The sequence below is a fragment of the Rhinolophus sinicus genome, linkage group LG03, assembly GCF_036562045.2.
Source record: "Rhinolophus sinicus isolate RSC01 linkage group LG03, ASM3656204v1, whole genome shotgun sequence".
Classification (NCBI taxonomy): domain Eukaryota; kingdom Metazoa; phylum Chordata; class Mammalia; order Chiroptera; family Rhinolophidae; genus Rhinolophus; species Rhinolophus sinicus.
The window spans coordinates 13,125,979-13,153,003 of record NC_133753.1 but is presented as its reverse complement, the minus strand read 5'-3'; the positions used below and the strand labels follow the sequence as shown (position 1 = coordinate 13,153,003).

Genomic DNA, 27,025 nt, shown 5'->3' with positions numbered 1-27,025 from the left:
TATTTATTTGGAGTACAAAAATAACTTCAACAAATCAATAAAAGAAACAATTCTATAGAAAAATGGGTAAAAGATATGAACTTGTGTTTTACAGAAGAGGAAGTGCAAAAGACCAAAGAATATCAAAAAACATGGTCAACCTTATCGTACTTAGACAAATGTAAATTAAGACCACAATGTGACACCATATACACTAACTAAATTCACAAAAATTAAAAAGTGTGGCAATGCCAAGAGCTGAAGAGGATGTGGAGCCACAAGGTTTGTAAAATGGTATAACCACTTTGGAAAACAATTTGGCATTTCCTTATAAATCCTCCATGACCCAGCAATTTGACTCCTAGGTATATGTCTTTGAGAAACTTGCATATAATAGCAGAAGACCGGAAATGACCCAATGTCCATCGACAGGAGGATAAGTGCATGAATTGTATCGTATATTCACAACACAGTACTTTACAGCAGTGAAAACCAAATACACTAGAGCTACAAGCAACAATATGGATGAATCTTAGAAAAACAATGCTGAGTAAGTCTCCAGAATAAATCTGTTTTATTGTTTGATACTTGTTTTGTTTTCCAATGAATTTTCTTCTTGAATCTAAAGAAATATTTTTACCAAAATATAAATTTTCATTTGTCAACAAGTACAGAGAGAGTCTTGGCAATTAATAACAGTGATGGAGGTGACAGTTAAAGCAATAGTGCCCTCACCTCTCCATCCTGCCCCACCCTCACCATAGGTCCTGTGTTGTTAGGAAAAATTGATTATTTGCGGGAGATTATGGTCAAGAGCAAAAAAATCTAGGGAGAAAGAGGGTAATAATGAAGGAAAAAAAGGAGTGATGCTTTGTGCTTGGATTTGAGGGGGCTAAATGTGGAAGAGGATCACTCTTTCTGGGCTAACCTCATACATTTTGTGTTTCAATTGCAATGATTCTATAACATGAGCTACTTCTATTATTTAACTTCTTTCCACATTTTGTTAAAGCTGCAGTTTTTAGAATATAATGGATATTACCTAAGTAGATATCTAAAATATATTAATACATTAGATACAATCTTTTCCAAAACTTAAGTTGGATCTTAAGTACAACTTAATGTATGAAATAATGTACATCTTCATAACTAATCTAAAAAAGATAATTTTCTAGTAATATTGCTAACTTTATGCAAGTATGTAAATTCAATAAACGCAGAATCTTAAAATACTTCTACTAAACCTTTATATATGCCTTAGTTACAGCCTATCTTTTGCTCTCCTAATTACCTACCCATAGTCTCAAGCTGATTCACATGTGCCTAGAAATGAATAAAACCCCTTACCATAAAATAAATTTCTAACAAAAAGGAATAAAAGAGAAAGAGTTTATGCTTGAAGCAGTGACAGAACAAGACTAATTTTTCCTAGACTTTGGTAAAATATTCCCACAGCAATTCAGAAGACTACTACACATTTTATAAATGAAATAAAATGATCATGCAATAAAAATGCTGTCTTCCCTGTTGAAAACATAAAAATTGTCAATAAAACCCATTCACTTGATAAAGAAAACTCAGAAAATGAAAGTATTTTTGTTTTTGCATAGAGGTCAGTATGTGAAACAATGAGTAGAAGCAGTGTCTCGTGATTAATCTTACTGAACCTCACACCTTCTAACTGGGTAAGTATCATTTTGAGTCACAGTAAAATTGGTTATGCCTGGTGACTCTCATGTCCTGTCTATATGGTGGGATCCAGAAATAGGGTACTTTAATTGCTAGGACTTAGCTAGCCTCTATTAACACACGCGGCATCACTTATGTATGCATTTTCACACGCACCTAGGAAGCGGACGCCTCACAGACAGGAATTCGGAACATGGCATAGCTGGCAGGATCTGGAGCTCACCACTTTACTGAGAAGGCACCACAGAAATACTGCCTAGACTTCTGGGAAAACTGGGCCCTTAAGTTTGACATCAATGGCTACCTACCGTGTTTCCCCAAAAATGAGAACCTAGCCGGACAATCAGCTCTAACGCGTCTTTTGAAGCAAAAATTAATGTAAGACCTAAACTTATATAAGACCGGGTTTTATATTATAGTAAAATAAGACCATGTATTATATTATATTATATTATATTATATTATATTATATTATATTATATTATATTATATTATATTATATATTATATTATTTAAGACGCAGTCTTAATATTATAGTAAAATAAGACCGGGTCTTATATTAATTTTTGCTCCAAAAGACGCATTAGAGCTGATTGTCCAGCTAGGTCTTATTTTGGGGGAAACATGGTATTTCAATGAAACTATTTTAGCTGTTGCCATAACCACCTTTTACTAAACTGCATGTTACCATTTGCCCAAAAGGTTTTATCAACAACCAGATAAAAATTATTACTGCTTTTCTTATGGCAGAATAGTGTTCCATTGTGTATCTATACCAGATCTTCTTTATCCAATCATCTATCGAAGAAGGATACTTTGGTTGTTTCCATGTCTTGGCCACCATAAATAAGCTGCAATGAAAATCGGAGCACATATATCTTTATGGATAAATGTTCTCAGATTTTTTGAGTAGATCCCCAGGAGAGGGACTGCTGAGTCATATGGAATAGTGCCATGGATCTTGAGATTATTATGCTAAGTGAAATAAGTCAGACAGAAAAAGGCGAGAACCATGATTTTACTGATATGTGGAATATAAAACTGAAAGCAACAAAGAAACATGACAAATGAAGAAACAAAAACTGATAGACACAGATAATAGTTTAGTGGTTACCAGAGGGTAAGTGGGGAGAGGGGTGGTAGATGAGGGTAAACAGGATCAAATATATGGTGATGGAAGGAGAACTGACTCTGGGTAGTGAACACACAATGTGATACATAGATGATGTATTACAGAATTGTACACCTAAACCTATGTAACTTTACTAACCATTGTCACTCCAACAAACTTTAATTAAAAAAAATTATTACTGCTATAGGTGTTGACGCTCTAGGAATACACTCACTGAATCTAATATAAAGCCCCATGCTATAGAAGAGAGCCCTTTGAAAATTAAATCTCAGAAGAAACTTTGATTTCCCAAAGTAGTAAGTCTGCTTTTTTTAAAAAAAAAAATAGCTACAATGAAAATTATTTTGTGTTCTGTTTTATATTATTTTTAGTTTACAGGAATCTCTGATTCAATTTTGATGTTTGACTATTGTCATTTTCTTTATCTGACTTTAATACTATGGTACTTCTATTTATATTTATTCCCTGGTATTCATTCTCTATTCATATAATTATTTTAGTACTTATGGACCTGTTATTCAAATGCTTTATGGAACAAAGCGTGGAATAAATAATACAGCATTTCATTTAATTATCCCCAGGACTATGAACAGAATAATTAATATCATTTTAGAAGAGATTCAAGAAAAAGAGGTTTATACAAAATATGTAGAAAATAACCCCTTATTTTTCTTAGCCCCACACTTACAGAAAATATACAAATGTCAAAACAATATATGTTAAGGATTTAAGCAAAAACACACTCACATGTGAAAACCAACCAACAAACCAATACATTCCAAACTGTTACCTGAACTAGTACAGCTGACTACTTCATGAGAATTCTTGAGAAAAAGACATAAGAAAAATATCTCCTAAAAGATATCATATGTTCAACAAGTTAAATGATTAAAGTAATAAGCTATAAGAAACATATAACTAACACTATACAGTCTGACTCGATGAAGCAAATCTGGAAGTGGGGAGAAAAATGGTTCTTTAAAAAGAAAGAGGTATTTATTAGTCCATTCATAGTATATGAATTCAAAAATAATTTTCTAATAAAAATTGCACGTCCAAAAATAAATGTAACATATGAAAATAATTTTTAATTAGCAAAACTAGCTAATTCTGTTCATTTTCATGAAACCCTTCACCAAATAATCAATATCCGTATTTTAAAAAATATAAACCCTCTTATTTATCTCAAGACTAATTTTTTGCAAGATATTAAAAGTCTTTTACAAGAGAGAGGTTACTAAATAGTATTTTGAAAGAAAAAGTACCTTTTCTTAAACAAGGATATCGGAATAATTTTACAATTCCATAGTCATCAGCTGTAACTAAAACTTGGCCAATATAGTTTCCATCTACTGAATTTATATCATTGATATCTGAATACTTCGGCCAAATTCCATTTACTTCAAGGCCTGAAACACATGTCCATGAAGCCCAGTGAACACCTTTTATTTCTTCTTTATTTGTCACTTCCTTTCCTCCTAAAAATAAACCAGAGTCTTAATTTATTTCATTTGATTTTTATTCAAGTATAAATTGTATTGATAACATGGTAAACTCAAAAATTTTAATAGGTTCCCACTCCAGTTAAAGTAGATACATGAATAGGTAGGTAAGTATGGCAAGGAAAGAAGAAAATTAAACGCAAGGAGTTTTTAAAAAGCCACTACTAAAATTATACCGATTCGGATACAAACACAGATTTGATTATGATGTAGCCTAGCAGGTTCACTCATGTGGAGAATAAAACACTCTATTAAAATCATGCTACGGATTAGTCACAACAGGGTAAGTCAGAAGAAAAATTAAAAGCTATAAGAAAGTGGCAAATTGGGTACTAAAAAAGAAACCTTAAAAGACACATTGTTGACAAAAAGAGAGAACTGGAAAAGACAGAAGGAAAAACAAGTGGGGAGTAATACATTTACATTACATTAGGTAACAGGACTTTAGGATTCAGTTGCTCTTCATTACATATTATTACTGAAAAACTTTTGGGGAAATATATTAATTTAATTCTGTATTTAGCGTTATCAACCAAATTACTGGAAAATGACTAATTCACTAAGCATAATACTAAATAAAGTACTGAGAGAGAACATTTTGATAATTGTTTTTATTCTTCTCTTTTTAAATCTTTGATGGAAACGTTTTCAAATTTAGTTTGTTAACTGTATTATTAGTCTTTGCAAAGTTTATTTGAGGTAACCACAAAATAACAAATAATTTATGGTCAGGTATTTGTAGCAATTATATTTAATTAGTTCCACCCATAAAAATGGCATTTTGAGTTTCTAACATACACAAGGACATTACCATATACTATTCACATGGCATGGAATTCAACATAAAGGAGATCTTAGATCCTCCAAGCAAAGAAATTTTAATTAACAAGAGGATTTCCATATAATAGGGCAACTTTATAGAAAAGATCATAATGCCTGAAATATTAGCTCAGACTTTCACTGACTTCCTATAATAAAAAGTAACTTACATCTGCTTGTAATGAAATTCTAAAATATGTTATGGGCACTAAAATCTACAAATTATATATAATTTATTAGAAATTTTTACCTGGCATCCTATGAAATAGTCTTTTACCATTTCCATCATTTGTCTGTAAATATCTACTGTCTGATGACCAGTCCATATGAGTGATGAAACTAAGTGATCCCACACATTCCCCAAATTTTTTATAACGCTGAGCAACTCCATAAATATCAACTGAGCTGTCATTGCATCCAACAGCAAGGTAAGTTCCGTCTGGTGAATATTTTAACTCATGAATTGCCTCCTTCCTATCTTTAATATGCACAACTTCTGTCATATCTCTGTAAAGAAAAAAAATTAGACCAATATGAAAAAAAATCACTACAGAATTAGTTCAGTTTTCCAATGTGTCTAAAATGACTGTGAGGCTGTATCAAATATTTATAAACCATGAAACAAATGTAAATGAGACAACTAGTATTAATTCATGAATAATTATTGGGCTGAACCGAAATATATGACCACAATATATGCTGGAAGTAGAGAAAAATGCTGAATTTCAGTTCCTAACTTACTTTATTTTTAAGTAGTTTAGAGATTCATACTAAATTTCTGGAGCCACGCAATAAAGGAAATAAAGTCACAAATTTTTATGCTGCAGTTCCTCATAAACATTGAGTTTATGAAAAATGCTTCACTATAAACACCATGATTTTCAAATAAATTTTTATAATGAGCCAAATATACAAAACTACATTTAGCAAATAAAAGTGAAATTTATTTGTATCATTTCAGTAACAAATTTGAATATATATCTTTCTATAACTACCATTATTTTTATTTCAACCTCTTTGACCTTTTTAAAAAGAATACAAATTCTTCCCAATCCTAACCATGTCAACCAGTGAAATTAAATAGTTTTTCAATGATGCCTTATAACTGAGTTTCCAAAATAATACAGGTATTGGCAACAGCTATAAAAAAGTATAAACACTTAGTTTAACACCATTTAGTTTCCAAAGTTGTGGAGTTGATGGGGAGAAGGGAAGATGAGAAGCAGCAAGGGAGAACAAGCAAGAGGAAGAAGTGAGAATTCCTAGTTCCAATTAAGGCCAGGGTCTTTTTTCCATAAAAATTTTGCATTACCAATCTGAAATGCTCCAAGTAGATAATTTCAAAAACAGAAGTTTTGAATGGATATTTCCCAATTTTTAAAGTTTCTAAATGGACAATTTAAAGCAATCAAACTAAAATTTCTTCCAGTAACACTAAATACTTCATTTTTCACACTGGGGATATAAAGATTAACTCATCTTCTGTGAGAGATGAATATAAAAATATACATTATAACTGATAAAATGTGGTGAGTGCTCAAAAGATATGTAGGAAGTTCTACAAGAAATACTGAAAAAAGATTAAAGACTAAAGGCAGGAAGAGACAAGAGTGATAAGCTAAGTATTAAGAAAGGGGGGAAGGTTTTGCAGGCAGAAGACACTGCCTGAGCAAAGGCATGGAAGTATGCAAATATATGGTACATAGTAGATAATAGAATGTGGATACAAGAATAAGTGGGAAAGGTAGTGCTTGTTGGGGTTAAAGAAAGAAAGTGAGGATACGGTGTCACACATCTGAAGTTATTACCAAGGAATTTGGGCTTTACCCTGGTGTTAATCAAATAAAGAGATGAAAATCAGCCCTTTAGATAGAGGAAGGATAAGATTACCTATGCAAAAATACAGAGCAATAAAAAAAGAAAGCTAGGTCTGTCCTTTGGGGCACTCCAGTATTTACTGCTAGGCAGAAGGTAATTAGCCTACAAAGAAAATAGAACCAGAGAAGTAGGCTGAGAAGAAAATAGAGAATGAACACCCAAAACCAGGGAAGAGAACATTTTGAGAAGGAGCAAATTGTTAATGGGGTCAAACACTGCTGGGAATCAATTTAGATGAGAACTGAAAAATGTCTCCTGGCTTTAGTGACAGGTTACTACCGTGTTTCCCTGAAAATAAGACCTAGCCGGACAATCAGCTCTAATGCGTCTTTTGGAGCAAAAATTAATATAAGACCCAGTCTTATTTTACTATAAGACTGGGTATAATATAATGTAATATAACATAACATAACATAACAATATAATATAATACCAGGTCTTATATTAATTTTTGCCCCAAAGGACGCATTAGAGCTGATTGTTCAGCTAGGTCTTATTTTCGGGGAAATCGGGTATTAGGGAGGGTTTTTCCTATGTAAAGATGAAAGCAAAGCTATATTGGAATGGGGGTAGAAAGTTGATCAGTTAATTGGAAGAAAAGAGACACAGTAAATTAGACAGTTTATTGAGAATTTCACTGTGAAAGAAAGGAGAGTGTAAATGTGATATAAGTAGAGAGAGACTTAAATTTTAGGTGGGAATTTTAAGATAGGACTTATTTGAGCATGTTTGGGGCAGGGGAAGAGGGGCAAAAAAAACCTTCGATATCAAAAATTAATGGACATATACAAAGAGTTACTTTTTTAAAGCCAGGAAATAACTTTTGGAAATGATTATTCCCATGAAAATGGGGCAAAATACAAACAGGCTGAAAATATTTGAAATGAGTATGTGATTAGTTATTGAAAACTGTCCTAATCCTTTTAATATTGATATAACATGGTAGTGACACTGTCAGAGACAAAGGGCTAGCTATTGGTAGAATCTAAAATGACAATGTTAATGTTTTTACAACTAAAGTCTACCCCATACCCTACAGAAAACCTTACTCCATCTTCAGCATAATTCTCACCAAGCTCTTCTACTGAAGTCTCCCTAACTATTCTTAAGAATGAACGAGTGCCTCTGAGGACTTTGGTGCAGATAACACCAGGTAGCTCACCATAAGCCAAGTAAGTGTGTGTGTGTGTGTGTGTATTCTAATTTGAAAAATACTTGCAATTTTTCACTTGACTCCATGATATTAGTGTTTCTTTTAATATAAAATTGTTAACATTTTTTATCACAAGGAAAAGAGATGTTCTAGGAAGTTATGTGACTTTGCCTTGGCACATCACCTTGTATCCCAATTTAAGAATCAGTGTTAGATTCTAATCCATGTTCCTCCAATAACATAACCACTCCTGTAGGTACTTTAGTACTGCTACTTATAAATCTTGCTTTATGATATGGAGAATATACATAAGCAAACCAAAAAGAAATAGTGACCAGGTAAATTTAGAAGGATTAAGAATATTTTTTGAGTTGGAATTTTATGGTTAAACTACAAAGGCATTTATTTAACAGTCATAATAACTATTCCAGTAATCCTGTCAGCAATGCTGGATTCAGTTGCTAAAGTACTGACTTATTAGAAATAAGAACTTATTCATCCAGTTTCTTGCACCCAATAATTAAAAGAGCAAATCTTGAAAACCTAGTAATGGCTACTGTTAATGCATACCAACTAAATAATAGTCACTTAGCTCTTTTACACGCTAAGTGACTAACATTAAATTTCTGGTTGCAAAACAACATAAGTATATTTAATGTCACTGAATTTTACACTTAGAAATGGTTAAAATGGTAAATTTTATATTTTACAATAATAAAAATTAAGAGAAAAAAATCTCAGCGTACATCTTTGTAAAAACCCGTCCCAGAAAGAGGAGTTACCATCTACAGAATCTCAGAAGTACAAGAGAACATGATGTGTCTGAAAAAGTGAAAGATATTTTACACATGTTGAAAGAAAGAAATTGAGGTAGAAAGAAACAGGCTGGAGAGATGGGCACCACAGGCTATGTTAATTAAGGATGTAGGGACTTCATCTTAAGGACAATACAGAGCTTTTACCATACTTTAGAAAGAGGAGGGATGCAGCAAACGTGTTTTAAAAGATCACTATAACTGTAGAATGAAAAAAAGGTTTCAAAGGAAGCAAAATAGGAAGGAGACCAGCTGCAATGCTATTCCATCAATCCAGTCAGGAGATAGTAGAAGCCTATATAAGAATACAAAGGTGAGAACAGAAGTGAACAGATTAATTTGAGAGCAATTTAAATAGTTAAGTTCTCCAGAACTCTAATTAACTAGACAAGGGAGGCAAAAGTCGATAAATGAATTAATGGTTTGTGAATCGGGCAACTGGGTGGATGGTCCTATCATTCATTAAGGCAGAGAAGAAAGATTTCATAAATAGTTATCCTTGCGAACACTCATGGATCTATGGCAAAATTTTTAATGGCTGTATAGAATTCAGCTGAATGTACCATAACAATAATTGAACACCAGATATTAACTGCTTGAATGAATTCTTTAAACTTTTCTAATTATCCAAAGGGAGAGATGTGGACCTTTTTTTCAAAGGATAAAGCTACAAAAAAATAACAAAACTATTCATCCATTTTTAAAGCCTCAACATTCCCCCACCGTCAATGGCAGAAGATTATTACTGAAAATCAATATTACCAAGGAATGGAAGTCAGGACCCAAACCCATAGCTCAAAATTGTAGCCATCAATCTACAAAGCATTCTTAACCCCCAAAATTAAGGTTTCTGAGTTAACTTAATTTTCTGACAAAACCATTTTTACAAATACATATTTTTTTAATGAAACTAATATCTGAAATACATACATATTCATAAAGAAGGAAATGGGTAAAAACAATGAGTATTATACATTCTATCTCACTTAGAAATCTACTGCTTCTATTTCTACCCTAATACCATACCTTACTCTAAGTACAGTGAATGAGCCATCCTTCATTCCAAGGGCAAGATGGATTCCATCTACATTTACAGCTGCACAGCGAATTGGTTCTTCCATATTACACCTTGCTATTAGTGCATGATCTACTAAACTCCATATCCTGTAACATTTAATTACAATGAAAGAATGGTTAACTAGTGTATGCTTAAAAATCACAGACTATGAAAAGATTTTAGTTACAATAATTTCATTTTAGAAAGGCAAATCTAGATTTTTAACTCTATGCTTTGTGGCAAGGCATTCTTATCTATGAAAATAGGAATACTGTCCATGCTTAAAACGACAAGGATTGATAGAATCTTTTATTTTTTAAAACAGTGTAATGACATTAATTTTTCCCAATTATTCATTTTAGGTAGATGATTTCTACCCTGATCAAAGGGGAGACTTATATATAGTATACTGGCATATGGTATATACTATGTATATAGTCTTTTAAATTAAAGATGACCCTTAAGACTATGCAGATTCAGAGTCTGTTCCAGACTTTAATGTTAGAAATCTACAACAAAAAGTAGAAAATACCCATTGTTAGAACCTTAAGAATTACATTTCCAAATAACCCAAATAATCTAAAGGACAAAGACAAAACCATTATGAAAATTAGTCAGTTTTGAAGTAAGTTAGAACAAAAAAACAAAGGCTACAACTTTGCTTTTATATCCAGGAAAATTGGCTAAATTCTCTTTAATTCCAATAATTTCTATGTATTTTCCTTTTAATTTTCTAACATACAATTAAAACACCCACAAATGACAGTTGTTTCTTCCCTTCCAATCCAAATATCTATGTATCTCCCTATACATAAATATATGTTATACTGTGTATGTATATGCATATATATAAACACATATGCATATATATACACACACATATATATTTTTTGGCCTTACTGTGCTGACAAAGACTTCTAACTGATAGCTGAGTAAAATGGTGAGAAACATAATGGTGAATGTGGTTATCATTGCCTTCTTCCTGACTTTAAAGGGAAACTTTCAATGTTTTAATATTATGATATTATAAAGATATGATATTTACTGAAGACTTTCTATGCCCTACCACAGGAGTCAGCAAACCACAGCCTGTGGGCCTACTGCCTGTTTTTGTACAATCTGAAAGCTAAGAATGGTTTTTACATTTTTAAATGTTTGAAAAAATTTAAAAAACAACATTTTGAGACATGAGAAAAGCATACGAAATTCAAATCCATAAATCAAGTTTTATGGGAATACAGTCACATTTGTTTACATATTGTCTATGACTGCTTTCACACTATAGAGGTGGAGTTAAGTCACTGCAAAAGAGATGGTAGGCAGTGTGTGACACTCACATCAATTGTACTGCTCCTTCAGCACACTACAAATTGCAATGACACAGTTATAGCTTGATAGAATTTAGAGTGCTATCAGTATTAGCATATGGTGACATTTTATTATTTTTAATTTCTAGTACATACTCTTCATGTCAAAACAAGGAAAAAATAAGAGAAAAGTGAACTTTGAATGCTGCATTTTTTAAGGCACACTGGAGCATGGATTATACTGTTATTGAATTTGATAGTAAAGCATTGTGTTTATTATGCAATGACATTATAGCTCTCCTAAAAGAATACAAATATTCATTATTACCAGACCAAGCACTCATCACAATATTTTCAATTCACAGTAAAGCAATGATCAGAAAATTAGAAAATTTAAAATAAAATATCTCATTGAAGCAGAATTTCTTTACGAATTTAAAAATTAAAATCAGGTTTCAACAAAACTAAGTTTCTGAGTGGCTCATTTGTTAGACAAGCAAAGTAAGCTGTTTATTAGTAATGGTTTAACTAAATCATTTTGGATTTCAGCAGCTGAAGAAATGTGTCCAGAGAAAATAAATTTAAGCCTACTAGCCTGTTGGTGAGAACAGCTGCTCAAAGAATTGAGGGTGTTGGGAACAACACCAACAGTTAATTAAAAAACAAGGCAAATAATTTTGAGTAGTTTTCCTTGACTCCTAATAACTCAACAGATGTTACAGATACTACTCAGTTATTGTTTGAGGAGTCAATGCCAAGTTTGAAGTGATGAACAATTAGCTTCTATGAATAGTCTGTGTGGAACAACCACAGGCTAGAATATTTTCAAAGGCATTAGTGAGACGGCACTACTATAATACAACATAAAGTGGAATCAAATGGTGGTAAATAATATGTATGGGAAAAAATGGTTCAGACAAATTGATAAACCCCGTGAAAATGTTAACGTGTTGACCTTAAAACAGACAACCAGACATTTCTCCAGCATAAAGGGTTTACTTAGGAACAAAGAAGACATGCAATCGAGGACATGCAGTCTAATGACAAACCACATGAAAGTCCCAAGAAGTAAAGGAAAGAAGACCCTAACAGAGAAGAAGTTGGGAGAGCCATTATACTGAGTTCTTCCTGTTAGCCTCTGCGGCCATATGGCGTGAAACCTACCCTTCTGGCCTCCTTACTCCATTTTAAATGAGGTTTCTTTTCATTAATTTTTACAAAGCTTATGATTAGTCTTTGTATTATTCTTTAGCAAGTATTTTGTGTTAACTGTGAACTTCACTTGCTCTTGTGGATTTAACCATTGTCAATTCTGAATTTTTGCTAGTAATAGAAGCTAAAAATCCTGACTTGTTCTATCAAACAGCAGTTTAATGGCTTAGCATTTGTAAAGTTTTATCATGATATTTTAAGAGCCAAGAATGAAAATTTTCTGAACCAGAACCACCCTCAATTACTATTATTAAACACTGAACGGCTTTGGAAATTAGTTTTTGCTACAGATTTGATACTGTTTCTTAATGAATTCAATCTAAAATTACAAGACAAAAGCAGCATTTATATGTGTAACTTATACTGTGGTAAAGTTATCTGGAAAACAATGCTGTTTGAAAAACAACATCAAGCTGCTTTATACACTTCTTGTGTTATCAAAACTTGAAGCAAGAAACAAGATCTCCATATTCCCACACAAATATACAGGGGATACTTTTTTGTTTTTTTTTAATTAAAGTTTATTGGGGTAACAACTGTTAGTAAAGTTACATAGATTTCAGGTGTACAATTCTATAATACGTCATCTATATCTCACATTGTGTGTTCACCACCCAGAGTCAGTTCTCCTTCCATCACCATATATTTGAGATACTTTTTTTCAGAGACAAATTTATAGTTCTAGCTGGGTGTGTTGGACTACCTTCCCTAGGCTGTCCGAGGTCTTCACTTCTTACCCTATACCCCCCAGAGAAAGCCATAAACAAAATCCAAGTTTATTAAATGTAAGAAAAATGGCCTCAAGTGGCTTTGGCCCACTGGTGCTCCTAAATTCCCATTTTCTTTCACAATTTGGCTGAAGTTCCTTACTATCTTGACTGGTTTTGAACATTTTAAAAGTGATTAACATTTTAAACAGAATTTTTAGTTGTTTTCAATGGAAGAGTTCTTTCCAAATAACTTGCTCCCCAATAACAGAAACAGAAGTCTGGGCAATTATTTTTTAAAAGACCAGTTGCCCTTTTTTCAACAGCAAGGCAGCAGCTGGTAATAACAGTCCACCGAAAATAAAAGGAATTATAAAATAGTTCCTAGCAAAGCACATGGGTAAAGTATAAACCACACAGCAACTCTCCACATGGACACAGAGCTACGGCCTCTCCCACCCCCATAAAACTGAGTAGCACAATGGCAGTAAATGCATGACTGATTAACATACCACTTACAAAATAAGTAGTTGTCTGGAAAGAATTAGATTACATCCCCACCTTCCTTCTTACAGTAAAATAAACTTTATACAGATTAGAAGTTAAACATAAAAAATCAAAATCACTAATGTACTGGAAGATTATATGGGAAAACTTTTTAACTTTGGGGAAGATTTCTTTATAATAGAAAACTCAAAAATCATAAAAGAAAATACTGATAAATTCAGCTACATAAAACAAAATAATAAGAAAACATTTTTGCATGGCAAAAAACCACCTAAGCAAAGTAAAAAAGCAAGTAAACTGGTGAAAATTTTTTCCAACTTAAATCACAAAGGGTAAAATATCCATAATATATAAAGAGCTGTGAAATAAAGGAGAAAAAGATCTATAAGCATACAGAAAGAAATGGAAAGAAATGTGAACAGATCACAGAAAGGATTCTAAGGAACCAAACTAATTATTTTTTAAACTAGTACATGGGAAAAAATGAAGCACTTTTCTGCTTTTCCTGTACAAATTGTACTCAGGGTAACAAAATAGTTGATGAGGAGAAATTCTCTTTATAGACATATGATAGCTAACAATGAACAATGAAAGATAGTTAGAATACCACCATTTGAAATTCTTAATGAAGTAACTGATCTAGATCATTTATTCTCAACAGAGACGATATTACCTCAAAGGGGCTAAAAATTAATTCTTAGGGATGAAAATCTCAAATATTACAATGGTTTGTGATTCTCTAAAGGACCACAGTACAAAACCAGATACACAGTATTTTGTGGTGTTAAAATTTCGTGGGGAGGGCATGTGGTTAGGGAAAAATATGTCTAAAAAGTCCCATTAGGAAAGCAACAGTTTTTTTAAAAAGGCTGAGAAATACTGATCTAGATAATAACCATCAATGGCTGCTAATATGACAAAAAATAAAAAGAGAGAGAGACTACATATTACATACTATTAAACAGGGATATACATTACCACCTAGGAAATATTCTTGGCAAAAATGCGTAATTACATCTTATCAAACTTCTAGACCTAACTATCAGTTTACAGGCTACAGGAAAGAGAGAATGTGTTAAAATACATTGAGTATGCAATTAACTAAGTCCAGCATGTGAGAAACTCTAGAAGGCAAACACTTTCTTCAACAAGTAAATTGTAAGAAGAAGAAGAAAAACAAGGAAAGGAAGGAAGCTACAGAATAAAAAAGATTTAAAGGGTAGATCAACAATTGCAACATATGGACTTTATCTGGAGCCTAATTCTAAGAAGCCAAAGGACTACTGTGTGATAACAGTATTGAGGTGATGTTTAGAGTTATTTTTAGAGATACAGATGGAAATAATTACAGATGAAATGGGGAGAAAAGACAATGACAAAGTGGAAAAAGACCTCAACTCATATCACTGACCAGTGGTTCTCAAACTTTAGTGTACATCACAGCCACTTGGAAGGCTTATTAAACCACAAATGAATTTCTGATATTAGGTCCTGGATAAGGCATGAGAACTTGCATTTCTTACAAGTTCCCTCGTAATGCTGATGCTGCCGGTCCTGGAACCACAGTAATAGACAAAGGGATAACTTTGTAAGTATGTAGACAGATTTTGTTAGATCCCATTTTAAAATAATTAGAAAAAGGCCAGTGAATTTATAGAAGATATGCAAAGAGCTTGAACAGACAGGTCACAGAAAACAAAATACAAATGTCCTCAACATGTAAAAACATACTTGACAACCCCTCAGCATGACAGAAATGAGTGTTTTCAAAACATAGCAAGATATCGTTTGTCACCTTTTGGGGTACTACTAGTGCTGGCAAGGGTGTGGGAAAACAAGCCCTGTGGTACACTGCTGATAGGTATACAAATTGTTATTGACTCTGTGCAAGGTATTATCTAGCAAAATTTAAAATGCCTATATGTTTTGAACACTGCTAAGAATTCATCATATTCATATGTACACATGTACAAAATGGAATGGGTATAAGGATATTCATGTCAAGCACAAAACTGGAAAAACCTAAACTCCCAACAATAATGGATTAATTGAATAAATTACAGTATATCCATGCAGTGGAATATTATACAGCTGTTAAAAAGATGGAGGTAGCTCTTATATTCTAATATACAAGTTGGAACAGACTCCAGCTTGCTTTTAAGAGAAAAAAAACCCAAATCTTATAGTTAGTTCTATTAATTTTAAGTGCCTATTAATTATGTTCATTTGTTATACCACAAGCTGATAAAATTTAAATCTAAGCATTTTTCAAAACATTTTTCTTATGTTTACCTAAGGACAAATTCCAGTCTATGCAATTATGTCATAAGTTGCTTACCTGACTGAACGATCATCACTTCCAGTCACAGCCAAAGGTTTAGTAGGATGGATGGCAAGTGCCCAAAGTTCACCTTCACAATGCCCTTGCATAATTAAGAAAGGTTTACTTCTTTCATGCACCACGATTTCAAAAATTTCACTGTCCTGTGTTCCAACTAGAATGTGGTCACCTCGCCAACAAACACTCCTCACAGACAAACCTAGTTAAAGTGAATTGTATTTAAGATCAATGCTGTAGTAATAGGATGCTGATTGCCCAAATCGATACTAATTTTATAACTTTTTATACCTTAGATGTAAGATAAAAGGAGTCTTTCATCCACACATTTTCTTCAATTATCTATATTGTTTTCTACATGGACTGATAGTACTGCCCTCTTTTTATACAATTAATTTCTACCCATCCTTCAAGACATACACTTCTTCCTTATTAAACAACTTCCATCACAGTCAAACTACTTCCCTCGGCTAAAATCTTATAACTATTTCTCTCAGCTAAATCTTATAACAGTTCATAAGGGTAAGAATTCAGGAACTACCTTTATAGAACTTTATTTTTCTCTTATAATAATCTGACTTTTCATGTGTCTATATTTCATTACTTCAATCTGCTCATAAAATCATTAAGAAGAGAGACTTGTTCTTTTTCTGTATACTCTACAATCCCTTTTGTAACCTTGAGAAAGCTAGTGTTTCTCTTGGTTTTCTTACCTGCATGACCAACATAGAGGTGCTGTGTACAGAAGTTCCCCAACCTTCAACACACTTTACTTTCAACAGTTTATTTGCTAAACAGTTATATTTAACATTCTAGTAATAAAATATTTTCAAAATCCAAGGTTACCAAAGTAAGTACCTACCCCATCTCTCTGTAGGTCCCATTATAACAGTCACTGGACATATGAAAGAATCTTTGACATAGCAGTAAACCGAGACTGTCTAAAGAGGTTTCTCCTTTTTAATAGAATAATTTCAATTAAATGTATACAGTATGAAGGGGCCAATGTAAATCTCATTTATATTTACAATACATACATTTATGTTTACTTAAAAAAACCGACAATCCTTGGTATATTTAGAATTTGCCTCCTCATGAGACATTTGTTTTGTTACCTTTGTATCCCTGCTCTGTTTCCCTGAGATCAATCACAGTAATTGGTTTAAAAGTTAAATCCCAAAGACGAATACAGCCATCTCTGCCACCAGTAGCAAAGCCTTCTTCACAAGCATTCATGCTAAAAATTCCTGCCTAGAAAAGGAAATAATTTAAAAAAATACACTTTTCAAGAAAATCTATTATATGAAAGTAGAAACCCACTTTAAAAGATTTAGATGTGACACAGGAATAAATATATCAGAAAACACAAATGAAAATCTAGAACTAAATCTACGTATATGTAGGAACTCAACATATGACTCAGATAGTGTTTAATAATATGGGCATAACATAAAAGAAAATAAAGTTAAACCTTATAACGTACACAAAAATGAATTATAGAGAGACATTAAATTCTAAATGTAAAAAATAAAACAAATATGTTAAAAAAGAGTAAGAAGGACACTTATGTTACTTTGGGCTGAGAGAGACCTTTTTATACATGGACAGTTACCCACAAGCCATAAAGGAAATTTTAAAAATATTAATGTGAGAAAAGATATCATAAGCAAAGACAGACTGGGGAGACATTTGCAATGTATATGACTGTCAAGAGGTTAATATCCCTAATACACAAATAAATAAAGGAAAGGAAATTCAACAACAAAAAGAGCCAAGGATATGAAAAGCCAATTAACAGAAAAAGAACTTCACATAGTTGATAAATATGTGAAATTTCACAAATAGGAAAGAAATTGAAACAAGAGTTACTACTTTTTACAGAGAAGACAAGCAAAATTTTATAATAGTGGTCATATCCTGTGCTGATAAATATGAGGAGGAACAGGTATTTTTATATATTGATGGTAAAAATGTGAATTGCCACAAGCTTTGTGAAAAAAGACTGGTATTTCTGGTCTTTAGGCATTCTGCTTAAAGCAAATCTTGTGTAAACGCTTCTTTAATATATTTAATATGTAGTATATATTTAATAGTGGTTCATATTAATATATTTAATAATTTTTCTACTTGGGATATGACTGCTAACAATGTAGTAGCTGGGTGCTCTCTAGCTCCTTTCACTATGTGACGGACCCAACTGCTAAAAAGCCCAAATCAAAAAACACTAAAAGATTTTAACAAGAGATTTTTTCCCCCTAATTTGATAACATATTTATATGAAACTCTCATGAAGAACAAACATTAAATTCTTTCCCAATGAATTAATGACATTAAAATTAAAAAGTTATTTCTAAAAGCGTCCCCAAATTGCCCACTGGTAAGTAAGCCACAAGAGGACTAGCTATACTGTCATGTGGTTAATCGAGAATACTTTCAGGTTGAATTTAACAAGCTTTTTTCCAACAATGAGAAAGCAACCAAACTAAAGAAATGGTTTGAACAAGAAACTAATTCTACTAATTTAATAAATATTTATGTATCTAATTGCATAATGTTTCTTCATTGAAATCTTGAAAACAAATAGACAAATTGTTTTAACATTTTTCAAATAACTAGAAAGTTTGCTGTATTATGTAATCTTTTATTCTAAGACAAGAAAATAAGTAGTTAACATCTAAAAGTGTTTACAATATTTAAATATACTTACAGTATGGGCTCCTTGTATTGTTCGTATAAGATTGATTCCTTTCCACACATATATATCCCCATTGAGTGCACCAGAATATGTGACTTCATCCCTTGCACAGGCCAGGCACAATATCGTCTGAAGGTCACCAGTCTTCCCAAAGACCCCTCGTTTTGGGGTCAGAGCATTTCCACATAAACTCCAGAACTAAAAGGTAAATAATATGATCAAAATATCAAAGAATGCTTATAAAGTAAAACATTCCCAACACTTTGATCTGATACTTTGCTATATTAGAGCAGCAGACTAGAAATTACCTAAGAAATTCCCTTATGATACAATAGCATTCAATGTGCACAGCCTCATCCTGTGTTGTCAATAGCTATGTTACAGCAGATAAGTCACTGGTTTGAAACCTTACCTGTAAGAGTAAGGAGGGATGAACTACATTACTTTTAAAGTATGCTATGCTTCCCTTAGGTTTCTGAAAAAAATCTACATGAAACTTAGGTTAAAAAGTTGGTATGAATTAGCAATGAAAATAAAGACCCCATACACTAATAGGAAAAAGGACCAAACCTAATGTTGAATCTCTGATGAAGACAGTAAGAATGGGGGAAAAAAAGGATTAGTATGTTGCTTTCATTGATATTTTCAAAGCTAAGCAATTCCTTTACATATAAAATTTAAAAATAAGAGACATACATATTTGGAATGATTAGTTCATTCTTGGGAGAACATAAAGAAGTCAAACACAAAACTTCATGACTAGGGTTTTTTTCTATTATGTGTATTCAGGTAAATTTTAAGAGTTTGCAGAGAGAAACAAAGAAACAAAAATAGGGCAGGGCAAGAATACATACATTAATTAGTTCTGCATAAAGAAATTAGGCCCAAAGAATAAATTTAACTTTATAATAAGTAAATTACCATTTAAAATAATATAATTTGTTATTATTATATACTAAAAGACATTGCCTGATCTGTAAGATCTTATTTTAAGAGCTAAATATCTTAGTTTAAAACCTGAAGCCTCAAAAACCTAAAAATTATCATGCTCACTCCACTTAAGTAACTAACGAATGTTTTAATCAATGAAATTTTGTGATTTTTAATTTTAAAAGCTCCATGATTTCTGTGTATAAGGACATCTGGTTCTCTTCCTTTCAGCAAGTCCCAATTTCAATCCATTATTTCTTCTAGATCAATGATTCTCAGTTTTGGCTGCACATTAGAATTACCTGGAGAAATTATGAAACATAGTATGCCTGGGCCCCCACTGAGATAAACTGAGACAGAGTCTCTGGAGAGTGAAACCCACGTATCCAAATGACTTTGATGTTCAGTGAGAGTTAAGAACCATTGTTTTAGAATCCACACCAGTGCTATCCAACAGAACATTCTATGATGACGAAAATTTTTATATGTGACAGTATACACATATAGGCTGTCATATAGACTAACCACTAGATATGTGTCACTCTTTAGCATACTGACAGTGTAACTGAAGAAATGAATGTTACATATTATTTACTTTTAATTAATTTCAATAGCTACATGTGGCTACTTGCTGCTCTACTGGCCTGTATAGTTCTAGATAATCTCTGGGACTTATTAATAGTTTCCTCACATGAATTGCTTGTAACGAAAGCTACCATGCTATTTATTACCTCTACTAAATGAAAAGAAATGTAACTCATAGCAAAAATAAATTTTTTTTAGTTTGAGAAGATGAGTTTTTTTTTAAAAAACCTTTTAGCTTTATTTACAATATAAAACAGCAGTAATGTCTCTTTGTTAATTTGCCAATAATTTATTAAAAATTTAATACATATCAAACACTGTGTGAAAAATGAACAAGACAAAAATTTCTATCTTCACAGTGCTTATACAATGTAACCTAAACCTAGTGTAGAGCCTTTTGCTATTAAATTACTAATATTTGTTGAAAAATTAACATTTTATACTATTATCAGATCAGTACCAGAATATGAAGACTAGAATTGCAGCAACAGCTAAAGGTGCTTTGGAGAAAACATAGATGGAAGTGAGCGTATCAAAAGAAAGAATGTGCACACTGAACCTTACTTACTAGGAATTAATTGTTATAAGGAACTGTTATATCAGATAGTGGGAGAAAAGCAAGTATTTCCAATTTGGACCAGGGATTTAAAAGTAACTATAAACATAAGAATGATATCACCACTGACTACATGAGCCTCAAAACCTGAACTATAATACAAAATTCAGAGCTTTCATAAGCAAAGTAAACTGGATACCAAAGGCTGAGATCAAATCAAAGAGCAAATATAGAGACAGGAAGAGGTAACACTTTCAGAAAGCTGACTAGTGCTAGCCACTATGACAAGCATTTGAATATATTCTGCCTTATTCAATCATCAACTCTATGAAGATGGTAACAGCAGCCAGTTTTAAGATGTGAGAAAAAGCTCAAAGAGGTGAAATGACTCATCCCAGGTCAAACAGTACGCGGCAAAGCCAACTCTATCCATGTTGCTTCTACCACACCATTCCATCTATGTGAATGAAAACCTTTATTTTATTTGGCTTCCTATTCTCACATTTTACTTTCTAAGTGAAACATGAAGAAACAAGATGAACATAGTAAAACCTATTTTATTAGACTATAAATTCCGTTATGGAAAGTGTTTAATTCCCTATTCATACCTATGTCCTTTACATAGATGCCTCACACACAGTAATTACACAATAAATATTTGTTAGATTGAACCCAAGAACATTAAAAATGTTGGCATTTTAAAAATAACTACCATCCAAATCGTAAAACTACCCTAAATTGTAAATAGTGTGATATGTACTTAGTGGTAAAGAGTAAGTAAATATGACTATTATAAAACAAGATACTTCTAGTACCTTGATGTGTTTTACGCCACAGCTGACAAGTTTATTTGGCTGGTACAAATCCCAAGAAACATCAAATATCTGTAAACAAATCAGATTCATAGTTAAAATACTTATTTTCAGAATCACTTAAGAATCCTGTCCAAAAGACCAAATAGTACCCAAACCCTACCTATTATATAATAATATTCTTCAATGAATAACCAGAATCCTATACTTTAAAATCTTATAAGAAGTAAACACACAAATGATAAAGAACAAAAACTATTTCTTTGTTCCTATGAACTTAAGAAGCAACTAGTGGAGTAACAATTGACAACTCTATTTTTAATTTAAAAAATTACATCCACAAATAACAAGAAGTGCTCAACAGAACTAAGGCATGAGGCAGGTACCTGCATAATTTCTACAAAAGAAAAGATCTGAATACGCTTAATACATACAGCTAGAAACAGAGAACATTTTTATAGCTTTCTATCATATAGAACTACTTACATAAAGAATCCAAACATTTATTTTACAGTAAAAGTTCTGTCTTAATTTTTTTAGCTTTCTTTATCATTTATGGGTCAAATAAAATTAACTTATACTTAAATTTTGGAGAGCCCCAGGCTTCATTCTTTTCTAAGATTTCATAAATGCTACATATAAACCCTTTTCTTACAAAAGCAAACAAGAAAAAAAAAACCCAGAAGAAATAAAAATGCATCACAAACATGTACTTTAATAATATAGAAAATTAAAACTAACATTTGAAAAATAATTTCATAGCAGAAAAGAACAATTCTACTATCTGGCAGTTTTCAGTTTCTTTGACACTTGCCAGCAAAATCATGTAAAATGCTTACTAGCTCTAAAAATTTACAAAGTGATACTCTTCAGTGATAATGAAAAAAGAACACATTTTATAAATGAATGTTTCATAACTCACAGATTATATGAAAAACATACTGATGCAACTTTAAACCACAAAAATACTTTTAAAAAATTCCAATGCTAGTATCATTTAATAGTTTATTTACTAAACCCAAAGTACTAATGTGTGTAATGCTTTGATCTAAGTAAGTCACAATACACAATGGTTTACTAAAATATACCTAATACTTAAAAAATTATCTAAATTGTGTTTGTGAGTGTGTAACAAACAGGTCCCTTTGAGAATCTGTTGAAAACCAAGTTTATTTTCCAAAATGCAAATACACAAAAATTTTTCTACACATCTTTTACAGATTCATAGATTCACCCAAAATAGAATCAATGACTATATCTCCTGTGCCAGTTTAGGTTAGAACTTTACTCACACAAAAAAATCAGACATTTTTAAGTGTTTATGAAAAAATTTTGATGTATAACAGTATATCATATTTAATTAAAAAGCTGACTACAATGTAGTCTTTATATTAATTTTATACAATTTGGAATAAGAAATATATATATATATATATATATATATATATATATATATATATATATATTTTTTTTTTTTTTAATTAAATTGTCTTTTTAAAAACTTTATTGGGGAATATTAGGGAACAGTGTGTTTTTCCAGGGCCCATCAGCTCCAAGTCGTCATCCTTCAATCTAGTTGTGGAGGGCACAGCTCAGCTCCAACCAAGTCCAGTCGCCATTTTCAATCTTTAGTTGCAGGGGCATAGCCCATCAACCCATGTGGGAAATGAACTGGCAACCTTGCTGTTGAGAGTTCACGTTCTAAACAACTGACCCATCCAGCTGCCCCTCCGGAAGCTCAGCAGCAGCTCGTTGTCTTCAATCTAGTTGTGGAGGGCGCAGCTCACTGGCCCATGTGGGAATCAAACCAGCAACCCTGTTGTTCAGAGCTCACACTCTAACCAGCTGAGCCATCTGGCCGCCCAAGAAATATATTTTTAACAAGTTTCCAAAGTAAAAAAGTTTGGTCTCTAAAAAATGTAACACTAATACATAATTTTAAATTCACATATGAAACATTTTTCATCTTAACTATTACACATGTAACAAATTGGTAAACTAAACTAAACAGATCCTAGGCATGAACCATTCAATTTTTAAATTGAGGTTTCAATAACATAAAATTTATCATTTTTGCTGAAGCAAACAATGGGTTGAAAGTTTTGTGCTAACGCTATACATATTGAGTCTACAACACATATGCAGTCTACAATATTATGGGTATTTACAATTGTACTTTAAAATTTAATTACATATGAACTACCTGGCATTAACAAAACACAGAAACATAAAATCCCCTGACTTTGGTCTTTTCCCATCCAGTACCCATTAGAAACCCCGAAGAGTGTACTTACTCTATCTGTGTGACCAGGAGCCATAGATAACATTTTCCCCCTTTTCCAATCCCAAACACAAACTGCATTCTTTGAATCGAGTCCAACTGAAACCAAGCGCTGAATTATGTCCAAGAAGTCCAGAAGGGAATATAAAGGCAAACAAATAAAAAAGTAACCAAATTATAAATGGCAAACAAATTCTATTCATGGGTATTATAAACATCAAAACTTACACATTTATATTTTATAGACCTCATAGAAAAAGGCTGGATATATTTCATCTTGTTAATATTTGCACAGTTCTTCACATTTACAAACAGAAGAATGACTTCCATTTCTAATAGTAGGATTGACAAAATACCCTAAGCATCTCTCGTGCCAAAAAACTAAAAATGCTAGATAAAATGTAAAAACATCTTTTTTAAAAGTACTGCTGAGCTGTAAAAAAATTAAGAAATCTGAGAACAAAGTCATTTCCTATGGGAATCTTGCACAGTAAGAGAGTTCCTAGATTTACTTTATTCTACAGGTATCAGCCAAATCCTGGCAACCCTGTTTTTTGTTTTGTAGGTTGCAGAGCAAATAGGAGATAACGTTTGGGACCTGCCCAAGGTAGAGATTTGAACTGCAGACCTCTAACTAAAGCAGTGAACTCCTCAGAGTAAGGGAAAACAAGAGACCATCCCTTTTAAAAGAAGGGGTGGCGATGCATGAAGGGTGATAAAAACCACCCTGCAAATGTGTAGCCACCAGCAGCCTTCACGGGGCTGTAATACCCAAATCCACATGAATGATGAATCCCTCAAGTGGAAATGTTCATTCAATGTGGTCCTAAGGATTGCAGTCTTCAAGCGTCTTCAACAATGTTGCACAGACAAGTATAAATCCTATGTGGAAGACTAGAACTTTAATCCATCCCTCAAAGAATTCCTAAAGGTAACAATCGATAAAAATAAACTTAAAATTAAAAATAAACAAACAGTCTCCTCCCAATAGCCACAGGACATAAGGGCTCTGAGTGAGAATCAGCAAGTCACAATAAACAGCAAAATCAGTCCTGCAAAACATCAGACATTGGAATTATCAGATTGTATAAAATAAGTTTAATGTGAACAGAGAAATAAAATTAAGGCTTCAAAATACCTTCATATGAGCAAAGAAGAGAAGACTACAAAAAGTAAACAAGCAGATTTGAAGAAGCAAACAATTTTTAGACATGATAAATAAATGAAATTAAAAACTCAGTGGAAGAATTGAATAGGAGATTAGAGGGAGGTGAAAAGACAGAGTCGAAAGGAGGATACAGTGAGACAGAAAGTATGAGAGAGGTTAAGAAACATGAAAGATGGACTTCTGGCCGTGAATGAGTATCAGGGTCTGAAGCTGCCATCTGCCATAAACAACTAGAAAACTGTACAAACTACATGAAACAAATGTTTTCAGACATTCACAATAGGAAGTAAAACACTGAACCATGAAAGAAGGGAAAACAAACAAGGGGAGTCCTGCAATTGCCCCAGCCTTTATTAAGGAGTCAGTTTCCAGACTAGCACAGAAAGGTGGTCTTTAAAAAGAGCCCAGCAGACATGCCGATTTGAGAACGAGAGCCTGGAGTTCAAAGAAGCAAAAATGGCTAGAATTTGCAGAGCAGAGAAAAAGTTCCAGAAAATCTGTTTATGGGTCCTCTTGAGAACACCAATCTTTACATGCACAAAGTGAAATCCTGAGGCTAAGCAAAGTACAAATTCTGTGAAAAAAACAATTCCTAAGAAGCCAAACAACTCCCAGAGATCACAAAGGGTCAGGATCACTCAATATTTAATTTACACATATGAACGAAGAGCACCCAAATAGTAAATGTGTAAATAAGATTTTTCTTGTTTAGTTTGATATTAAAACTGTTTTTAGGAAAAAATAAGTTATTACGGGGTTTATAAAATATGTAGAAATAAGATGAATGACAACAGCACAATAAACAGAAGAGAAAGGAAACAGAATACATATATTTTTCCATATCCTTTCCAAGAGTACATGATGTTTCATTAAGATCACAAAATTTGGAATCGCAAAATAAGCCTAAACAAATTTTTAAAAATGAAAATAAAGTATGTTCTCTGACAAAAACAGAAATCAGAATAATAGAAAGTTATGCAGAAAAATCCTCCAAATATTTGGAAACTAACAATACATGCACTTCTAAGAAACTGAAGGGTTAAAAAGAAATCACAAGGACTAACCCATAACACATATTTTGAAAAGCACTGGTTTAGAAGCAGAGGTTGCAAACTAAAACTTTCAGGCCAAATTCAGCCTGCACCCTGTTTTCACTGGTCCATAGCCACATGCATTCTTTTACCAGCTGTCTATGACTGCTTTCACATACAGTGCAGAGCTGAGTAGTTGCCACTGAGACCATACAGCCCACAAAGCTTAAACTTATTTACTATCTGATTTGTTATAGAAAGTTTATCTCTCACTGGTTTAGAGCATGCACTCTGGTACCTGACTGCCTAGATTTGAACACCAGCTCCACCTCTCACTAAACTGGATGACTTTGGCCAGTTATTTAAACTCTCTGTACCTTAGTTTCCTCACCTATTAAGGGAAGATAATAAAAGTAGCCCATAGGGTTAATATGAGAATGAACATACAAGGTGTGATAAAAAATTACGGTCAGTGCTGCTGCCGAGTGCCATCCAACGGAAAGGCAGGGATCTTTAACATGAGAAGCGGCATGTCAAACCTTAGTAACAGTGTGTGACAAGTTTCAACTTGTTCAGTGCAGTCAGTCAGGTGCAAGCTACGATTGAGAAAAGGTGTGTTTTAAAGTATGCCGTAAATCATCCTCCATCATGACAATGCTCCGTGTCACACATCACTTCTGGTACAGCAATTTCTGTCAAATAAAAACATGACAGTGTGTCCTCATCCACCTTATTCACTGGATGTGGCACCATGAGACTTCTGGCTCTTCCCCACAGTCAAAATGATTCATGACATCAAGGCAGCCATGACAGCACAACTAAAGACACTCACAAAAGAGGACTTCCAGAACTGCTTCAGAAAGTGGTATGAA

General features: G+C 32.8%; 1 protein-coding gene across 25 annotated transcripts in view; it reads right to left on the bottom strand.

Moving 5' to 3' along the window:
• Positions 1–27,025, bottom strand: part of EML5 (EMAP like 5) — a 145,790-nt gene that overhangs the window by 83,756 nt on the left and 35,009 nt on the right. For 24 of the 25 annotated variants that reach the window (XR_012494561.1, XR_012494562.1, XR_012494564.1 and 21 more), the window contains exons 3-10: positions 23,968–24,066; positions 21,677–21,745; positions 18,803–18,988; positions 17,211–17,346; positions 16,096–16,297; positions 9,994–10,131; positions 5,372–5,628; positions 4,066–4,278 (exon numbers count right to left, since the gene is read on the bottom strand). Coding sequence is in view for 17 of the 25 variants with exons in the window: in XM_074327060.1 (XP_074183161.1) it covers positions 4,066–4,278; positions 5,372–5,628; positions 9,994–10,131; positions 16,096–16,297; positions 17,211–17,346; positions 18,803–18,988; positions 21,677–21,745; positions 23,968–24,066 (1,300 nt within the window). In the remaining 8 variants the exon portion in view is untranslated. The remainder of the gene's footprint in view (positions 1–4,065; positions 4,279–5,371; positions 5,629–9,993; positions 10,132–16,095; positions 16,298–17,210; positions 17,347–18,802; positions 18,989–21,676; positions 21,746–23,967; positions 24,067–27,025) is intronic. The other variant, XM_074327063.1, reaches the window with a different exon arrangement.